This window comes from Sceloporus undulatus, chromosome 2, assembly GCF_019175285.1.
Source record: "Sceloporus undulatus isolate JIND9_A2432 ecotype Alabama chromosome 2, SceUnd_v1.1, whole genome shotgun sequence".
In the NCBI taxonomy this organism is placed as follows: Eukaryota; Metazoa; Chordata; class Lepidosauria; order Squamata; family Phrynosomatidae; genus Sceloporus; species Sceloporus undulatus.
In genome coordinates this window covers 54,962,036-54,982,704 of record NC_056523.1, presented here as the reverse complement: position 1 = coordinate 54,982,704, position 20,669 = coordinate 54,962,036, and the positions used below count along the sequence as shown (strand labels likewise).

Genomic DNA, 20,669 nt, shown 5'->3' with positions numbered 1-20,669 from the left:
TATTATTATTATTATTATTATTATTATTATTATTATTATTATTATTATTATTATTATTACAAGGAACCACTTTTCAGCGCTCCTTTGTTTCCCACGTAGCCGCACTGCACAATTTGGTTCCTGTGGCACGGCTACACGGAAAAAGAGGCATCTCCTGGCCGCCTCTTTCTGGTGGTCTGTACCCCGCCTTAGTTACCTATTCTACTTACCGTATTTTCCGGCATATAAGACGACTGGGCATATAAGATGACCCCCAACTTTTCCATTTAAAATATACAGTTTGGGATATACTTGTCATATAAGACTACTCCTCTCCCAATATAGAGGCCTGGGAATCTGGGATCAGGCTGGGCACACACCAGCTTTAGGGGGCCTCTGTGAAGGCCTGGAAGGCGGGAGGAGGCTGGCGGTGAACACGCCAGGCTGCGGATCAGGCCAGGTGCTTGTGCCAGGTCACAGGGCTCCCTTGCAGCCTCTGTGGAGGCCTGGGCCTCCTTGGAGGTCTGGGAAGGCAGCAGCAGGTCAGGCGCACGCCGGCTTCAGAGGGCCTCGGGAGGCCTGAAAAGTGGGAGGAGGCCGGCGGTGAACATGCCAGGCTGCGGAACAGGCCGGATGCATGTGCCGGGCTCTCTTGTAACCTGAGCAGGCAGGGCTTAACCCGGCGTATAAGATGACCCCTGACTTTTTACAAGTTTTAAAAGGGTTAAAAAGTCATCTTATACGCCGGAAAATATGGTATTTGTATTTCACACATAGGCTAAAGGTAGGACATTTTATTGTAAGTCAAGGTTGAGTTTTTTAAAAATGCATAATAGATATTAAAACCTGATTCTTCTAAGTGTGATCAGTGTTTTCATTAGGATGGTGCTGATCTCTCCTAGGGTGAAAAATGAGTCACAGCATTTGAGGAAAGTTCAAGATGATTTCTCTGCCCTTGAATGAAAATACTTGAACTACAATTACAATTTAACACCAGGGTTTAGCTTCATCTAATTTTCACCTTACATTCAAGGCTACCATAGCCATCATAAGAAGAGTATTTCTCACCTTACTGTAGCAAATCCTACATCCACAGTGTGACTGGACTAACAAAGTACTCAAATCACAAACTAAAAAAAGAAACCAACGTGCATTCAAGTTGTATGAGTTCCTCTTCCTCAGATGGTTAGATTGACTGTTCACCTACTAGTGCTTAGTACTGAACCAAAAGATTTAATGAGCTGGCTTTCACTCTGCAAACCAATAGCTGAAAAATACATCAAAAATAATCAAGTAAAACAAGGCTTCCAAAGAACTCCTTACAACCAGACTCTCTGCAAACAAGAAGAGATCTGAAAACCTCACAAGGGCACAATAGACAAGGAACAGAACAGGTCTTACTAAAACAAATGGGAATGAAACAAGGACATAGTTGTGATCTTGGGAAATGTATTCAGTTCAATGGGCTTGCGCAAGAGAGGTCCTTGGCATGCTAGTATTTTCTATAAATACTTGCAACAAAGGATGCTCCAGATTTCTGTTTCTTTTTAAACATTAGATTATAGCTTTATCATAAGATCTATAGCACCAACAAATAAATGCCTAGGAAGCTGCACTCTTAAAGCAGCCTTTCTCAAATAGTGGGGCGGGCCCCCCAGGGGGGGGTGCGAGGCTCCGTAAAGGGGGGCACGAGGCTCTGTTATGCAGAGGTGTACTTATAACAATTTTATAGACAAATGATACTATTTACAGTCGCGGGGGGGGGGGGGAGAAATTTTTTCTTGTTCCTAGGGGGGGCATGACAGAAAATAATTGAGAAGCACTGTCTTAAAGGAATGGAATCACACACTATGGCCGGTTACAAACCGGCAGTTGGGACGTCCTCTGGACGTCCCATTTTAAAAAAGGGGTGTCTCTTATAGACGCCCCTGAGTCTAGTACGGACTGTGTCCGTACAAGATGGCGGCGCCCCTTCCACATGGGCGCTGCCATCTTTACGTACTGGACGCATAGCGTCCAGACGTGTCGCGGCGCCTATGACGTCGCGAATGCGCCAGCGGGGCCTCGCGACATCATGGAGGCGCCGCAAAAAGAAGCTCCGAAATGGAGCTTCTTTTTCGGTCCGCCGGGAGCTGCGCCGTCTGAAGGCTCCGGCTCCCCCGCGGACCTACCGGCGGCGGCAGCAGACCACCGCAAAGCGGCGGTATGTACCCCGCCCATGATTGTTTGCCAGAAACAAGTAAATACACTGGCATAAGCAGGCAACACTGGGTTGGCAGGATGGTATCACTGAACTGGAAATATTTTTCACTGGATTTGAACAGCCTCCAGTGTACCATATCTCTTATTCTGACCGAATCATCTTGGAGTAAAACAAAAATAAAACATCATAATGTATAATTTAACTAAAGCGAATCAAAATGAAGTCATTATAAAATTGATTATAACATGTTGCGCATAGAAAAGGCCACCTCTTCATCCATTTATTCTTCTACTTTACACAGTTTAATAGGTTTTCGACAATTTCACTGGATTTTTTCAAGCCATTATAAATACATATAAACAACCAAGCAACAACAAAAGAATGGCAAAAATATAACAGTAAACAATATGGAAACCTAAGAAAATATTTAGCCAAAGCCAGGATAGGAAGGTAAAGGATTTGAGTTATGTCCAGATTGCAGAAGTAATCCAGGTTGGCACCACTTTAACTGCCACAGCTCAGTGCTATAAAATTCTGGGAACTGTAGTTTGGTGAGGCATCAGAGCTCTCTGGTGCCTCAGCAAAGAAAAGGCTAAATGTCTCCCAAAACTACAGTTCCCAGAATTCCATAGCATAGAGCCATCGCAATTACAGTGGCATCAAGATGGATTACTTCTGTAGTGGAGACACAGCCTCAGACAGCTTTTCGAAGGGCCAGTACAGACCAGCGCCATAGTACATCCTGGCGACGTGCTAGGGTTGCCTCGGGGCGTCTCTTACAGACGCCCTGCAACCCTAGCACATCTTCCGTATGTCAAAATGAAAGCCCCCTGTACAAATGGGTACCGCCAATTTGATGCGACGGACGCCTAGCATCCGCACGTCACGGCACCATAATGACATTGCAAGTGCGCCATTGGCGCACTATGGCGTCGTTATGGCGCCGCAAGAAGAACCCACTTTTGAGGGGTTCTTTTTGCTCTGCGGGGAAGTCCCGTGGTCCAGAGGCTGCTGCTTCCCCGCGGAGCAAAACCAGACACTGGCAGACCGCCCTTTTGGGGCAGTCTGTACTGGGCCCAAAGCACTTAATTTTAATCTGCAAACAGTTGCTATAATCTTTTCTAATGCATGAATATGGGGGTGTTTAAAAACAGCAGTACTGTTTCCTATAGTGCTCACTGTAATCTTTTGGTTATTAAAATGTTGCCGTGTCCTCTCAGAATCAAAGTTTTAAGCACTATGTATAAGCCACCTTTCTAGTATTAATCTTACCAATAAAAACTATTTTGTTCATCACAATTATTAATGCTTATTGTCGCTTTTTACATTTCATTTTAGGGCAAGGTTTTGGAGCATTTGGTAGCCTCCCAGCTCCAGGAGTTTCTGGACGAAATGGATTATCTATATCTATTTCAATCTGGGTACAGACCTGGTAATGGGATGAAGATCGCTTTTGTCACCTTGGTAGATGATTTACACAGGGAACTAGACCTGAGGAGTGTGTCCCTGTTGGCGGAATATAAATAAATTATATATAGTCCTGCTGGACCTCTTATTGGCTTTTGCTACCATTGATCATGGTATCCTTCTGGGCTGCCTCTGTGGGATAGGTCTTGGGGGCACTATTATGCAATGGTTCTAGTCTTTCTTGGAGGGACAAACTCAAAAGGTGATCTGGAGGACTCCAGTCTGATGTCCTAGCCATTGGCCTGTGGGGTCCTTCAGGGTTCTGTTTCATCCCCCATGCTGTTTAATATCTACATGAAATTTCTAGGAAAGCTTATTCAGGGTTTTGGGGTTTAGTGTCACCAGTATTCTGATGATACCCAACTCTATCTCTCCTTCACATCTGATCCCAAAGAAAATGTCTTGGTATTGAACCAATGTCTGTTGTCAATAATGGACTGGATGTGGGCAAACAAACTGAAACTTAATCCAGACAAGACAGGTGGCCCTGATCAGTCATCAGGCAGATCAGGGAATAAGGACTTTGACTGTGCTGGATGGAATCACACTCTCCATGAAATCTCAGTCTCACAGCTTGGGTGTTCTCCTGGATTCAACTCTGAGCCTAAATGCCCAGGTCTCAGCAGTGGCCAGGAGTGCATTTGTATAGCTAAAACTAGTGTGTCAGTGACAACTATTCCTCGAGATGTCAGATCTGGCTATGGTGATACATGCCTTGATTGTATCTAGTTTGGACAACTGTAATGCACTCTATGTAAGCCTGCCTCTGAAAACTGTTTGGAAACTTCTGCAGCCAAAATGCTGAGTGGGGCCAGTTATGGGCAGCATATAACCGCCTTGCAGAAACAGTTTCACTGGCTACCTGTTAATTTCCGAGCACAATTCAAAGTGCTGGTCATGTCCTATAAAGTCCTACACAGCTTTGGTCCAGAGCATATCTCCCCATATGAACCTGCTGGAGTTCTAAGATCTAAAGGGAAGACTTTATCTCTGTCTCGCATCCACCACAGTCCCCCTTGGTGAGGACAAGAGAGGCAACCTTCTCAGGGGTTGCCCTTTGGAACTCCCTTCCACAGGAGGCTAGGCCGGTCACTTCCCCGCTTCTCTTTTGCCAGCAGGCAAACACTCTTTTGTTTAAGAAGGCTTTAATATGTAAGCAAGGGAGCTTTTTATTGAGATTTTTTTATCTTTTTAAACTTTTATGTGACTTTTAAATGATATTAAGCTGTTTTATGTAGTGGTTTTAATTCTTTTAAATGTTTTTATTGTGGAGAAAGGCATCATACAAATGAAACAAATAAATGAATAAAGATTAATTACTACAAGCCTGCAAACTTTAATCAGTTTAATTGGCATATGAGTTAAACATTTTTGATAAGGGGACACCTGGAGGCAACCACTGGGATCAGGATGAGACAGAGGAATCATTCCATTTGTCATCATCATCACCATCATCATCCCTTTCTCCTCAAAACTGGGAATCAACATGTGACATGATTTTAAAAAAACAACAATTAAAAACATATAAAAGAGACCATTAAAACAGAATTAAGCTATTACAATATCAAAACAGATCACATGTAAAAGAATAAAATACAGTTTAAAAATACAAAAGCATTTCAAAACAGTTAAAAACAATACACTACAATACACTATAAAACAGTACAACATTCCCAGCCCATTCTTTAAAGACTTTCTGTTTTAAAAGCCTGTCTGAAAAAATATCTTAGCCTGCCAGTGGAAGGACAACAAGGAAGGAGCCATTCTGGCCTCCCTTAGAAGGGAGTTCCAGAGCTCAGGGGCAGCCACTGAGAAGGCCCTCTCTTGTGTCCCCACCAAACTTGCTTGGCCAACAAGCTTGCTGATCTTCAACACTCTCCACTTCTGTGGGGGGATGCAGGGCAGCAAGTTGTAAACTCCCTGCTCCACAACTTTGCTTCCCAGCCTGTAAAATAAAAACAGTGATGACAGCCTATTCTTCCAGTCAAGAGTTCACTCGAAAGTTTTTAAAATAACTGGAATAATAGGCAAAAACATGAGGTCTTCTCATGTCTGAGTTTCATCAAGTCTTCTCATGTCTGAGAAGTGGGGAATTCGCCATTGGATGTCAACACTCAGCAACTTTATTTTTAAAAAAGCAGCAGCAGCATACTTGTCACACCATGTACACACACCTAGTTTATTAACTTGGATATGTGGCAGTTTAAAGACCTTAATGATCATTAAGGTAAACCCAGAGGACAACCAGAACTGTGTTATCGCCACATTTTCATAGTACAAATCCTAGGCTCATGTTCCTCAATATGGATGTCAAGTAGCGTTGAGCAAATAGTATTAAATTGCCTCATTGGAGAACTGTTTGCTGCGTCAAATGTTTTAACCAACATGCACACACTTCTCTAGTTGCAGTTCCAATAATCAACCCCAGATGGCAATTTACATAGGCAACAGTGTAAAGGAATCCGTGTGCTGCTGGCGTTCTCAACCTCAATCAGAAAGTATGGGCGTTTGAGAATGTCACTGTTTATTTTTAATTGCTCTGTCCCTCCTTTGTGCAAGTTCAAGCGGTCACAGATGTCGAAGTCTATTAGCAGAATAGGTACGAGATGCTACTTTATTTGCTGGGAGGGTTCCTTGAATTTGGAAAGCAGCTGTTTTGCAATGTCCCCAGTGCCCAGTGGGCACCAGCTGTCAATCTCAGTTAACAGAGGGTCAGGGCAAAAAAAGGTCAAGGAGTGTCATGATCCACAGTATGTTATAAAAACTGTCTCCACTATTAGTTTGTAGGCCTGAGAATAGTGTAACCTCTCACAGGTATCCTAGTCTAACATTCCACAAACCAGACCAGTGGGGCAGAAAATATAGCTAACTTTTAATTTTCTCTATGTGGAGATGCAATCAGAAGGATAGCCATATGCAACAAAAGCAAGACATAAACTTAAAATATAACAATAAAATTTAAAATTATTTGATAGTTTTGTTCAATTTCATAAAGTGAACATGACTTGACCATGAAGAAATATTGCCAAAAGAAGGTTAGATTTTGCTAGTTTTATTATTTATTACTTGTTTATGATTTTATCATATATATAACCCCTGACATGTGGATCTTATTTTTCATTATATTTCATTATATGCATAGATTGTTACTACTGTTGCACAAGCAAACAAGTAAAAATATATTTCTCTCATATTGTTGTTCACATGGACCATCTTTAAAAATGCTAACAGTGAAGCTCCTTTTTTATATAATGGCTTTTTATGTTACTCAGGGGCTCTCTCTCTCTTCCTTCTCATCCTCAGTCTAGCTAGAAATTTTAAGCAGCATTAGGAGGATGGTGAAGGAGGTCAGGAGAAATACAGACTTTTGGTTTGGGTTGCAGTAATGTGACTACAGTAAGCAATGCAGTAAACAAAGGTTGAGGTGGGAAAGAATGAGATTCTGCTCTAGCTAAATGTACCGTAGCTAAGTATGCTTCCATATAACAGGCAAGGTAAATAGCAGCTACCTCCAGAATCCCTTAATAAGCATGCATGAACAGCTGAACAGAGAGAAAAGGAGACAGCAGATAAGCCTGACTCACCAGGTACAACTAAGATGGTCTGAAAAATGGAAATCCTAAGAAAAGTGGAGGGTAGTTTGAAAAAAAGAGTAATCCCTGGACACATTTTTGAAGAAGCCTTTAAGTGGTGCCTAAAATGTTCAAAATGTTTTTATTTAGGAAAATTCACCTGATGTGGTTATGTGATTTTATACATGGAAAATATTAGTTTTTAATAAAATGCTAACACTGACACATGTTAAACAGTTCTTTTTTGTGGTGTATCCCTATTCTTTCCATGTTACTTCTGCCTCTGGTATCAAATTTTCTGTTTTACAAAAAGTAGTGTCCAGGAAAACATTTCCTTCTTTATCTGAGGTAAACATGTATGTCCAAAGCTGCAATCACAAGACCACTTTGATGGGAATAAATGCCGCTGAACATAGTGGAATTTACTTTTGAGAAAGCTGCGTAGCATTTAGCTGTTTCAAAATATGAAAAGCTAATCAGGCTTTTAATTGAATACATGGGAATCCTTCAATTCAGGTTTAGATATTAATTTCTTCCATATCCATCAACATGGTCAAAGACTGAAATATTACATTTGTAAACCTGTTAATATCCACTAACATACTTCTCCATGAATTTTAGAACACATACTATTTGAATTATCCAGAAGAATAATGCACAAGTTTGTTTTAAAAACTTTCACAGACTTATGTCACAAGATTTTTACCACCAACAGCTTACTGTTTACTTTCTTAAAGCCACCCCCAAGGAAGAGAGTCAGAACCTTTCTTAGGAAAGGTGAGCCGAACAGCAGGTATTATTCTTCTGCTTTCTCTGTCATAATAATATTGCCTGGAAAAATCTTTTAAGTATTTCTAATATTTTGACAGAATCCAGGAACAGGACACATCATCTTACCAAAGCCAGATTTTAAAAGTACATTAATAGCATTAATAATATGTCCTGAACATATTCTCTTCTCACTTTTTCCCTATTGCTAAGATGTGGCAAGACTGGTTGGCTGCCTGTCTATCCAAAAATATTCTCTCTTTATTTCTTAGCCACACTCCCTTTAAAAAAAATCAGCCTCTGGCTTCCATCACCCTTTCAAATTACTTTATTTAACAATTATGCCTGAAATCAAATTGCTACCCCCACTAAAGTACACTCACTGCATCAATTGCCAAAGGGCGTAGGTCTCATTGATACAATGGTCTATATAGCTGGATAAAAGCAATTGGGTTTAGAACACTATATTCGAGTTGCACGCTACTGTAAAGCATTTTCTAAAGGATGGTTATTTTCCAAACAAGCAAACCACTTCAGACTAATTTAGCTATACAGTACTGGAAACCAAATGGACATAGTGGGGCAAGGGGACCAAAGAAAGTCTTAATTTCAGTCTTAATTTCTCTTTCACTCTTTTTAATGAAGATGTTAGAGTTAAAAATGATCGACTAACCTTCAGGGCAGGAATCTCCACATTGTCCCCAACACTGACAGAACCCGAAAGAATAGTTCCTGTCATCACAGTGCCTTGACCTTTAATGGAGAAGCAGTGGTCAACAGCCATGAGGAAAGGTCCTGAGGGATCTCTATTTGGCAAGTAAGCCTCTGACTTCAGCACCTAAAAGGAAAGCAAAATAAGCCCTACTTCTTGATGAAATATCACATCAGTCATGAAAATAAAATGGAAGGAAAAGTAGATTTTACCACCAAAACTTTCCTTCTTTCCAGGAGTGCTGCAGGAAAGTTGAAACAGGACAATGTCAATTAAGCAGTGCATGCTGCCCAAGAGATGCACACTTAGCAGCAGCAACAGGATTCAATACTCTGCCTCAAAGATTTGATATATTACAATTGGCTTGCTTAGCAAAGCAATGTCACAGACAAACATCCTGCCAAAAGCCATGCAAACACTTCAGCACACAGCTTGCATCCTCTGGGAAAAGGAAGGGCATGCTGTTAACGTCTCTGATTACTGAAATCACAGAATCATAGAATAGAGTTGGAAGAAACCACAAGGGCCATCCAGTCCAACGTCACGCCATGCAGGAACTCACAATCAAAGCATCCCTGACAAATGGCTATCCAGCCTCTGTTTAAAGACCTCCAAAGAAGGAGGCTCCACCACACTCCAAGGAAGTGTTTGCTGATGGAATACAGAAGACTGGTTTACTGAACCAAAGGGAGTGGGCAGTTCCTGACAATAGGACTTGATCTCTTACCTATGGAGCTTGCACTTCCAAGGACAAACTGAAGTCTTAAGGTAGCCACTACTTTTTGGCTTCAGTAATGTGTTTGTTACCCCATGGTCTGGCCCTCTGCACCTCTTTTCTTTCTCAATATCAAGTTGATATCAAACGGGATGCTTGAGGCATGTAGCCAAGAGGGCATGCCCAGTGCAAGAAACTAACCACACCATATAAGGAGATTTGTGACCATATTTGGATCTCTGGGAGTCTCCGCATGGGGGAAGCTCAAGAGCACATACGCATCAATCAAGATCAGAATCTGCATAATCCCTTCATTTATGGGAGTGATGGTGGGTGATAGACCTGGCGTTTACAAATGAACAAAAATCCAAGAATACTTCTCTCTAGAAGTGAAACCCCATTGTCCAGAGACATTTGCACTGGTTGTCCAGCCATTCACAAGATCCCTTCTCATTCTTCTCTCCTGAAAACCTCATTTTAATCCCAAAATCCACCTAGGACATGTTTTGCCCTATAAATATGCCTGCTCAGGCACTCCACACTTCAGTCACACTTGAGTTCAAACACACTCTCTGTCAGTTTCTTGCTTGACTTCACAGCACTGCTGGCCACTCTACGATCCACAGGCTGCTGCTGAGCCATTTTACTTCACAGTGTCCCCCCAACTGGAGCTCTTCTTCTGGGATCAGTACAGTATCACCCACTGCAGTCCCTTCAGCCACTATCTGCTATCACCTTTTATATTGTTAGTTCTTGGCTGTGTGTATGAGTGAGTGATACTGTATGAATGGTGATTCCCCTTGATTTGCAAATAAAACTATTTTGGACTTGCACTCTGGAGTTGTTTCTTGGAACCAATATACACAGGCTTGATTCTAGCTTTTAGTTGCCCAAGCCTTCTTGGCTGCTGTAACTGAGCTAATAAAATTCCCATATTAAATACTGATTATGGATACCCTTCCAGGACGCTTACCATTTGGCTAACATGTCTGTGAATAGATGCCTATAGGCCTGAACTGGAAGTCTATACAAGACATTGCAAATTAAATTGCTAACACTAGCAGGGCTAATTAAGAAAACTAAAATGGGGAGAAGGGAGGGACAGAAATAGCGATATTTGGTTCTGCTCTCTGATAAGAAGAATTTCAGACTGTCCAGCAAATTCAGCAAAAAAAAAAACAAAACCATCTGTATTTGCTTTATAACTATGATTAGATTTGAATCCCTTCTAATATTTACATTTTATATTATTTGCTTTAAGGTTACATCAATGCCTTCTGAAGACCTGTTCTTTAAAAGGCAACAATCTAGAATGATAAAATTATAAACTGAGATTCTAGGAGACATTTCATGAAGAAAAACTCCCCAATCAATTCAGACATTTCTTCTTCTGCTGGCTGGACCAGGGTGCTTATGAAAGATGCTGCTCAAGTTTTGAATTGTGGTTTAATTTAAACGTAGTTACATTTCCATGGATGCATGGGATGCCTTTCCTGTGAAAATATCTAAGAGCTATAGACTGAGTTTCAAAACTGAAACCAGTAACAGCACCAGAGCACTGTCTCAAAATAAGAGATTTTTGTTATTGTTTTTTTTAACAGTGATTCTTGCTTAAATTATTGATTCAAATAATTTACTGGAGTAATTGTAGCAAATCGCACTAAGTTCAGTTGGATTTACACCCAGGTTGTAACCTTAGTGAACAACAACAAATGATCAATTTTTTTCATTCTAACACAGCTTTTTTAAAATCAAATTGTATTTATGCAGAGTTCCATCTTTTCAAAAGTCCATGGCAACTCTCATGTGCAATGATGATTGAACCCACATGAACCCTTAGTACAGTGACCCTACATTCAGACCCTGATGTGGAACACGTGTGAACAAGTATGCAAATATGCGGGGGACTTTTGTGGCTTAATTTGCTCGTAATGGATGGACACAAAGTTGAGATGCCATTAACTGGCACACAGGGGTTAATATTAACAGGACTATGTAAGCCCACTAACACAAAGCTTTCCCCCATTCTGTTTGCAAAACACTACTTCAAACTTTCCCTCCAAGTGAAACTTTTAAAGACACATCAAATGCTGCCCTTCACATATGAAAATTTCTATCATGCAAACAGACTTCAAATGTCAGACACGTACCTCAATTAGTTCAGAAACTCCTATTGGAGCCACAGTTTCTGGGGCTTCTGGTCCTCCAGGTTTTGCAGCAACAGAAACTATAGGACATCCATGAAACCTGACAACAAAGAATTCCTTCTGTGAAACCAATTGATTTTACTTTTAAAACATATTTAAAGCCCACACAATTCTTGAAATGATTCAGAGGGGGGAAATAAACTACTGTATATTATCTCTTGCTTCATCCTTTGATCATAGTCCAAATTCTCCACCAATGTCTGGTCCTGCCAGTGGCATCACTAAGGTTGGTGTTACTGGTGCAGTAACTCATGGTGTCACACACACACACATTTACCTCCTCCCATACTATCACATACAGTTTTTTGTACTAGTGTTACTCATAAATCATAATTCCTGTATATCACTGAATGTTCTGGTAATAGTTGTGACATACACAGCCAGCAAAATTAAATTTATACATTTAAAATACAATATCATACACAGAGAATAAATATGTTTACATATACATAGTTTCACGTGGTCAAAGTGAAGATTTGGTAAAATGTGATGTGTTCAAAGAAAATTTTAAATTTTGGAGGGGAAATTTTAATTTAAAAAACCCTGAGGCCTCTTCTGTCTCCTCCTACTGAGCCTCACCCCACTCACCCTATCTCTTCAGCATTTCAAAGAGATATATCCCCTACTGCTTCTACTACATCTTACCTATCTATTAATGTCACTCCAATTCTTCTTAGATTGTCATTTCCATAGTAAATGTGAAAGTGTCCTATTTCTAATGTGAAGTTGAAGGCTTTCATGGCTGGCATCCATAGATTTTTGTGGCGTTTTTGGACTATGTGGCCATGTTTTAGAAGAGTTTATTCTTGACGTTTCATCAGCCACAGATTATGGCAAAACATCAGGAATAAACTCTTCTAGAACATGGCCACATTGCCCGAAAAACCTACAAAAAACTATGTCCTGTTTCTATCCACTTTAACTTACTCACACCAAGTATTGCAATGTTTATATGTTACATTTCACTGTCAAACCTCCCCTGATTCATGCTTCTCACATTTCATGTTGTATTAAACATGCTGTGCAGATTCAGACTTCTCTTTTACACTTGCATATATCAGAAGATGAATGTCCCTTTTAGATTGAGTCCAGTTGTGTCATCATATAGAGTGTTATACATATATGTATTTTATTCTTACACAGTAGCTGGCTGAGTGTCCTCTGACCTTCTGGCACCACAGAAGTGATCTAGCAAGACTTCTTTTTTAGTCAACTTAGTAAAGTTCCACTGTCATTGTTTTGTTGAGATTTTACATCAGAGTCACCTCCCACAATATCTTCCCCCACATCAAGGCATTTGGCACATTTAGTCTGACTCCTAAGCAAAAGCCTGACTGCTATTGTCATCATAGCCTCTTGTCTCGTGGGAGCATGCAATCCCACAACCAGAGAAAGGCAGTACCATGGTGGGAATCTCTCATTAGACTGGGGAAAATCATTCAGGTAAAATGGTGTGTGGATGCAGTAAAGCACTTTGTTCTGCACCACTGTCACCACCTTGATACTGTTTCTCTGATTGCACTGTATATGTTTAATCTGCTGGTTTTAAGTTGCTTCCATATTATTTTTTAAACATTTAAGCAAGTTAGGATGCTTGATACATTCTAGAATGAGGAACACAAAGGTAAGGAATATGAGGGAGAGGAGGACTTGGGCAGCTGGTTTTTAATAAACAGCCTGTGATAGAATGACATTTCTAATTTCTGGCTAATGACAAAATGTAGAAATCATAGGAAACTGATGACAGCATTTATCCATCTATTTTAGCTGTTACCAGCAGCCACTCTTCATGATCTGAAGGAGAGGCCACTTCACTGAAGATGCAATGGACTGAAGCCAGTACCTTATGAAATCAAAGCACATGCTCTACCAATGAGCTATGGTCCCTTTTCTCTAAACTTTCCTGAAGCTTTCTCTCTCTTTCTCAAAAAAAAGAGCAATGTCATCATTTTTCTACAATTGAGAATTCAAAATTATAAGTTAAACACTTCTTTTTCCACAAGGTGAAATTCTCAGGAAACTAAATTGTAACCAAGAACAAAAAGAACAGGCTTCCAGTATATGTTGTTGTTTTGGTTACTGTTGTTGTTGTTGTTGGCTGAGAGAACCTAGAGGTTGTTAAACTTACACTGCAGTTCCAAGAATCCTATATCTGGCTGGGTTGGATGTGGTCCTAGGACAGTGGGAGTCCCAGTGTTTGGGGATCATAATAAGCACGCAGATTAGGGGTGACAATAAGATGGCTTACTGCTAGGATGCTAGTACAAACTTTTCATCTTCCAGCAAGAGGTAGTGACTGTGAGGATGCTATAGCAGAATAAAAGAGGATAGATAAAGAATCTGTTTCCAGTGAGTCAGACTCTTTATGTGTCCTCTCTTATTCTGCTATAGCATCTTCACAGTCATTACTTCTTGTTGGAAGATTGGGACTTTGTACTAGCATCCTCCATAAGTCACACATTCAACCTTGTCTCATTTTTCAGGCTTTGTGAACAATGCACAGCAGTTCTATCTAGGCATTTGCAGCACAGAGCATCAGCCACAGGAACTGTCAATACTGTCTACACTGAGGCTATTTTGGAGTTTCTTTCTTCTGAAGAAGGTAAACCCTCATGCTGTCAGGATCTGGTAAGGGAAGAATAGCTAGTCCCCAACTACCTTCTTCCATGGTACAAAAGAAAAGGATGGGGAAAGTTCCAAATATATTAAATGCTCATTTGTAGAGAGCATTCAGCTTGAATCATGTAACAAAACCTGGAAAGTAATTCCTCAAAGGTATGTCCCCTGCCTTCCCCCACCCCTACCCCCAGGCTTAAAAGTCTTAGATTTTCATATCAAAAGACCAGACTCTCGGGAAAGGAACTTTTTGACACAACAAGAATGTTCCTGGGAAGTTTGATTCTCAAAGCTGTTCTAACGCATACCCCACTGGGATCAGAACTCAAGTGTGTTGCCCTTCCAACGAAGTTATCTAACACTAATCCTATATACAAGGTATTTTCTCTGTGTATGTTCCATAAGCCTACGGTACCCAGGGACAAAGGATGATAAAAATGTGTACTGAGAATTCTAGTGATTAGCCATAAAGCTTCTGAAAATTCAATTATTTTTATCCAAATACTTTTGGGCAATCTCCCACTAATACATATAAATTAATGTTGTATTAGAGTGTTTTGTTTTCCAGTGGCAAGGCTCAAAAACATTGTGTATTGCTCTTTCAAATGTATTTACATACAGTAGAACTTGGGTACAAACAATCTTTTTCTACAACCACTAATATGCCAGAGACAGAGGACTCTGCATAGGTATAAGTATAATTAAAGCAGCTGTTCTGAAACACTGTGAAAGTATCAGCAAGGAAAAAGAGTACTACTTGTCTGTGTATTTATTCTTTGTTTCCTAGTTTATAGACTGAAGAGTTCCCTTTTCATCCAAATGAGGCCTTCAAGGTAACTTACAATTAAAACAAGAATGCCTCTGATCCACAGCATAACCACATACTAAGAATTAGGAAAAGAACTACATGTGTCCCAAACCTATACCAGTAGTAACACGAAGAACAAATGAAGCACAAGAATAAAGTCTTACATTACTTATTTTAACCTTGTGTCTCACAGAATTTCTGTGTGCTCCTGACAGCGGCAGATGTTTTCATCCCTGGTCTCTCTAAGGTACTAAAGCTTTACAAAAAACAAAGTGAATTAGTAGGTAGATAGAATGTGATTCTTTTTTTAAAAAAAGTGGGCCAAAATGTATAGTTTTGCAGTCTTATAGAAGAGCTTTCAGATTATGGAAATGATGGAAACTTCTGACAAATCAGTCTCTTGGCTCCTCAGTCCACAAAATGGAAGCAGCAGTTAATTTACTGCTTCTGGATTTTTCTTTTAAAATGTTGTACTGTTGACTATTTGGCCCATGAGAATTGCTATAAAATAAATCTGGAAGTCAAACAGATCACAAAATTGGAGAAGAGAATGTTGTCTTTCTCTGGAGCCTACAACAGCGATAGAACTACAGTTTAGCACTACACACATAGCTTACTACAGCAATCCTCCAGCTGAGTTTGGTAGTAACTAATGAGTTTCTTATAATAACTCCCATTCCCAAAAAAAGTTAAAATTATGTTACATAATGATTACAAGTTTGCCACAGAGAAAGGATATCACATTATTCAAGTGCTAGTTTATGCTACGCTAAACCCAGTGCCTGGCAGCTGTAATGGAATAGATGAGGGCAAAAAAAATTGAAGCTTAATCCATAGACTCATAGAACTGGAAGATACTTCAAGGGTCATGCAGTCCAACCCCCTGCCATGCAGGAATACCCCATCAAAGCACCCCTGACAGATGACCATCCATCCTCTGTTTAAAAACCTCCAAAGAAGGAGACTCCACCACATATCAAGACAGCATATTTCATTGTCCAACAGTTCTTACTGTGAGGAAGTTTCTCCTAAAGTTGAGGTGGAATCTCTTTTCCTGCAGCTTGAGCTCATTGCTCCATGTCCTGGTCCCTGGAGCAGCAGAAAACAAGCTTGCTCCATCCTCACTGTGACATCCCTTCAATATTTAAACAGGCCTATCATGTTAACCTCTTAACCATCTCTTCTCCAGGCTAAACATACCCAGCTTATAAGGCATGGTTCCAGACCTTTTACCATTTTGGTTGACTTCCTCTGGACACTCTCCAGCTTGACATCATTTTTGAATTGTGGTGCCCAGAATTGGATGCAGTATCCCAAACATAACAGAGATGATCCTGGTCAGTTCAAAGACAAATTTGGGAATAGGGATTCAGCCTGTGTTAGATAGGGTTACATTCCCCCTGAAAACATAGGTTTGCAGTCTGGAGAACTTCTAGATTCAATCCTGAGCCTTAAAAGCCCAGGTTTCAGTAGTGACAAGAGTGCATTTGCACAGTCAAAGCTAGTACGCCAACTGTGCCTCTTCCTGGAGTAGTCAGATCTGGCCATAGTAACATATTCTTTGGTTAAATTGTGAAATTTAAATGGTGAATTTAAAATGTGGATCATTTTAATATGTGCATATGTTATTTGTCATTTTAAATTGATATGCATTTTAACTGTTGTGTTTTAACTGATGTTGTTTATCTGTTATTTTTATTGTTCACATCGATCCATGGGGAGAAGTGGGTAAGAAATAATAATAATAATATTAATAATAATATTTATTTGTATCCCGCCTCTCACTGTATTGGATCGAGGTGGGTAACAACAAACAAAATAACAATAAAAATGCTACACAGCAAGTCACAAGTAAAAACATAGCAAAAACACCCTAAAACTCCCTCCCACCCTAAAATAACATTAAAACAACAATTCCCAATAAAATGCTCCCAATAAAATCAATCACAATCACAGTCCGGTGGGAAAGGCTATGCAACTGGAGAGTAAACATTACAAGGAGGTCAGTTAGGGAAGGCCTGCCAGAAGAGAACCATTTTTATTACCTTCTTAAAGGCCTCTAAAGATGTTATGTGGTGGATCTCCTCCAGCAGGTCATTCCAGATTTAATAATGTTATTATCATTATCATTATGATTACTACTACTACTACTACTACTACTGATTGTATTTGGATTACTCTAATGCAGTCTATATGGCCTGCCTTTGAAAAGTGCTCAGAAACTTCAACTGATCCAAGCAGATTGTGAACTGGAGCTTTATCTTCACCACAGAAATAATGCATTTTGACACCGCTTTAACTCCTATGGTTCAATGCTGTGGAATCCTGGGATTTGTAGTTTATTGAGGAATCAGAACTCTGACAGAGAAGGCTAAATATCTTACAAAACTAGAAATCCCAGAATTCTATAGCATTGAGCCATGACAGTTAAAGCAGTATCAAATTACTTCTGCAGTGCTGATAAAGCCTCGGGCTGGCCACAGGGAGCACACAACTCCCTCATTGCAGCAGCTCCACTAACTACCAGTCCACTTCTGGGCACAGTTCAAAGTGCTCATGATGGTCTATAAAGCTTTATGCAGCTTGGGTACAGGCTACAGGCTATTTGAAGAACCATATCACCCTTTCTGAGCCAACGAGAGCTCTGAGATCTTCTGGAGGGGCCCTTCTCTCTGGCCCACCACCTTCTCAGGTTCATTTGACTGGACCAAAGGGGAGGACCTTCTCAGAACAGTCCTTAGATCTCCTTTGCTAGGGCCACTGAAAACATTATTGTGCACCAGGATTTTGGAAACTGAATGGAATGGGCTTTTAATGATGTGAAATGCTGTTTATGGTTTGTTTAATTTTTGAAATGCTACAGTGTTTTTAATTTTAATGTTTTAATGTTTTAGCTTTATTAATTATTTAATTAATCTGTATTGTTTTTAAATATGTTGTTAGCTAGCTTGAGTCCCATTATTAGGAGAAGGGCAGGATATAAATTAAAAACAACAACAGTTACTGTCATAAATGTTTATTGTCATAAATTTTAGAAATGAAAAATAAAAAACAAGGAATTCTGGTTATCTTAAAATAGAAAATGATCACTTTCAATCTTCTGCATCAGGCTACTAAAATCGATACATACACAATCTAAAAAAATATTACATCAAAACATCAACAATCAGGCATCCAGGGGCAAGGCCGAATATCGTTGTCAGACAGGCATATTGGTCATCACTCCTCGGGGGGGAAAGCTTGATGAAAGAGCATGGTTTTAAGTCTCTTTTTAAATGTTTCCAAGGGGGTCGTGAGACGGAGCTCTTCAGGAAGATTAGTCCACATCCTTGGGGCCATTGTTGTAAAGGCCCTTTGGGATGTGGAGACATATTTGGAAGATGGTGTTTCCACTAAATTCTTACCAGATGTTCTGAGTGTGCAGGGCGGATCATATAGGGAGATGCGGTCCCTCAGGTAACTCGGGCCCAAGCCATGTAGGGCTTTATAGGTAATAACCAACACCTTGTATTGTGCCCAGAAGCGAATAGGCAGCCAGTGAAGATCTTTCAGCTTAGGTGTTATATGGTCAAACCTAGATACACCAGTGACCAATCTGGCTGCCATATTTCACACTAACTGAAGCTTCCGGACTTGGTACAAGGGTAGCCCCATGTGGAGCGCATTACAGAAATCTAGACAAGAGGTTACCAGAGCATGTACCACTGTTTCAAGGTCTCTTTGGCCCAGGTAGGGTTGCAGTTGACATATCAACCAAAGTTGATAGCAAGCACTTCTGGCCGTCGCATCTACTTGAGATGTCAACTGCAGGGACGAGTCCAGAAGTACTCCTAATCTGCGAACTTTGTCCTTTAGGGGAAGTGTGACCCCGTCCAGGATAGGTTGATAAATTTCCTTCCCCGGGCCTGGAGAACCTATCACCAGTACTTCCGTTTTCTCTGAATTCAGTCTGAGTTTGTTTTCCCTCATCCAGCCCATTACCGACTCCAAACAGGTATTCAGAGGAGAGACGCCATCCTTAGTCACTGCATCAGTCGGAGACACAGAGCAGCATATTTGGGTATCATCAGCGTACTGATAACACTGCGCTCCGTGTCTCCAGATGATCTCTCCCAGCGGTTTCATGTAAATGTTAAACAAAGTGGGGGACAAAATAGCTCCCTGAGGGACACTCGATGTCAGCTCCCTCTTAGAGGAGCAAATGTCCCCCAACTGCACCATCTGGAATCTGCCCGAGAGATAGGATCGGAACCACTGGAGCACAGTGCCCCCGATACCCAATTCCCTCAGGCGTTCCAGAAGGATACCATGGTCGATGGTATCGAAAGCCGCTGAGCTGTCCAAGAGCACCAACAAGGTCACCCTTCCCCAGTCAATGCTCAGACGGAGATCATCAACTAAGACAACCATGGCAGACTCAACTCCGTATCCTGCTCTGAAGCCGGTTGCTGGCTCTTGGGCACATAACATAAAACAATTATTTAGTGTTACATCTGAACAGATCTAACTGGATACAAAAACCAACATTGAATGTTATCATTACTGTGCTGTTAACTGTTATGTTAAAACAATTTCAGTAGGGAATGTCAAAAAGTGCAACTTGAAATGCATGTTCTCACCTACACAACTATTATATAAGCATGAATGTCAAAATATTATCCTTCACCTGCCTAATCTGTACATAGACTAAGAAAATCAGTCCTCAGTGCAAGCAATCTGACTAGACATCATCTCTTCTTTTCCAGTTTTACCACTCCTTGTCAATATTTACAAAGTTTTCTGAAGACAGCCAGCAAGGATGCAATCCTACATTTAGTAGATGTTATCATCTCTGTGCTATAAAACTAGCCCAATGCTAGGTTTTCCTATTAACACTTCTCTTTTAATCATACTAATAGCTTACTAAGTATCAGTTCAACTCACTAGAAGTCCTTAAGTGCCTTTCTGAATTCATCTGCAGCCCCCATACATTCATAAGAGCCTACAAGCATTCAAAAAGAGTGAGAAAGAAGCCCTTTGTGTGGAAATATATGCAGTTCACTACAAGAACCCAAACTGGCAGCTATAAAAGCCATAGAACTGTAGGACAAAAGGGCAACTAGTCTACGTTCCTGCACCATTTAACCCAATATTCAGATCTAAAAAGCAGCCCAAAAGAGAGGAGAATCATTTTAAAAATTAGAGATGTGCCTAGTAGTTAACGAGCAGGCTATTAAAAGAATAAATCCAAGTTACCTATAAAAGTGATCTGAGCCACATACTATAAAGCAGAATTTCTCTACCAGAGTTTCCGGGAACCCTTCAATTCCATGAGACATCACTAAGAGTTCTGTAAGGGATTGTGAATGGGGAAAAATACCTTCTGGATCTGCAGATATATTCCTGGAGACCTGAAAATTTTATCAAGGGCAAAAAGGTTGAGAAAGGTTGCTCTAAAGGAATGGAGGATATAACCCAGCATATAACTGGGGGAAAGTCCTTAACAAGGCAATCTATTCTCCCTCTCTCTCTCTATACACACACACACACACACACACACACACACACACACACACACTAATATACTAATTATCATATATATATATATATATATATATATATATATATATATATATATATATA

The 20,669-nt window shown here is 40.3% G+C and overlaps 1 protein-coding gene across 1 annotated transcript in view; it reads right to left on the bottom strand.

Annotated features, from left to right (window-relative positions):
* EEFSEC (eukaryotic elongation factor, selenocysteine-tRNA specific) overlaps positions 1-20,669 on the bottom strand; it is a 224,343-nt gene that overhangs the window by 131,669 nt on the left and 72,005 nt on the right. Inside the window, exons 3-4 of the mRNA XM_042453409.1 lie at positions 11,567-11,663; positions 8,663-8,827 (exon numbers count right to left, since the gene is read on the bottom strand). Coding sequence (XP_042309343.1) covers positions 8,663-8,827; positions 11,567-11,663 — 262 coding nt within the window. The remainder of the gene's footprint in view (positions 1-8,662; positions 8,828-11,566; positions 11,664-20,669) is intronic.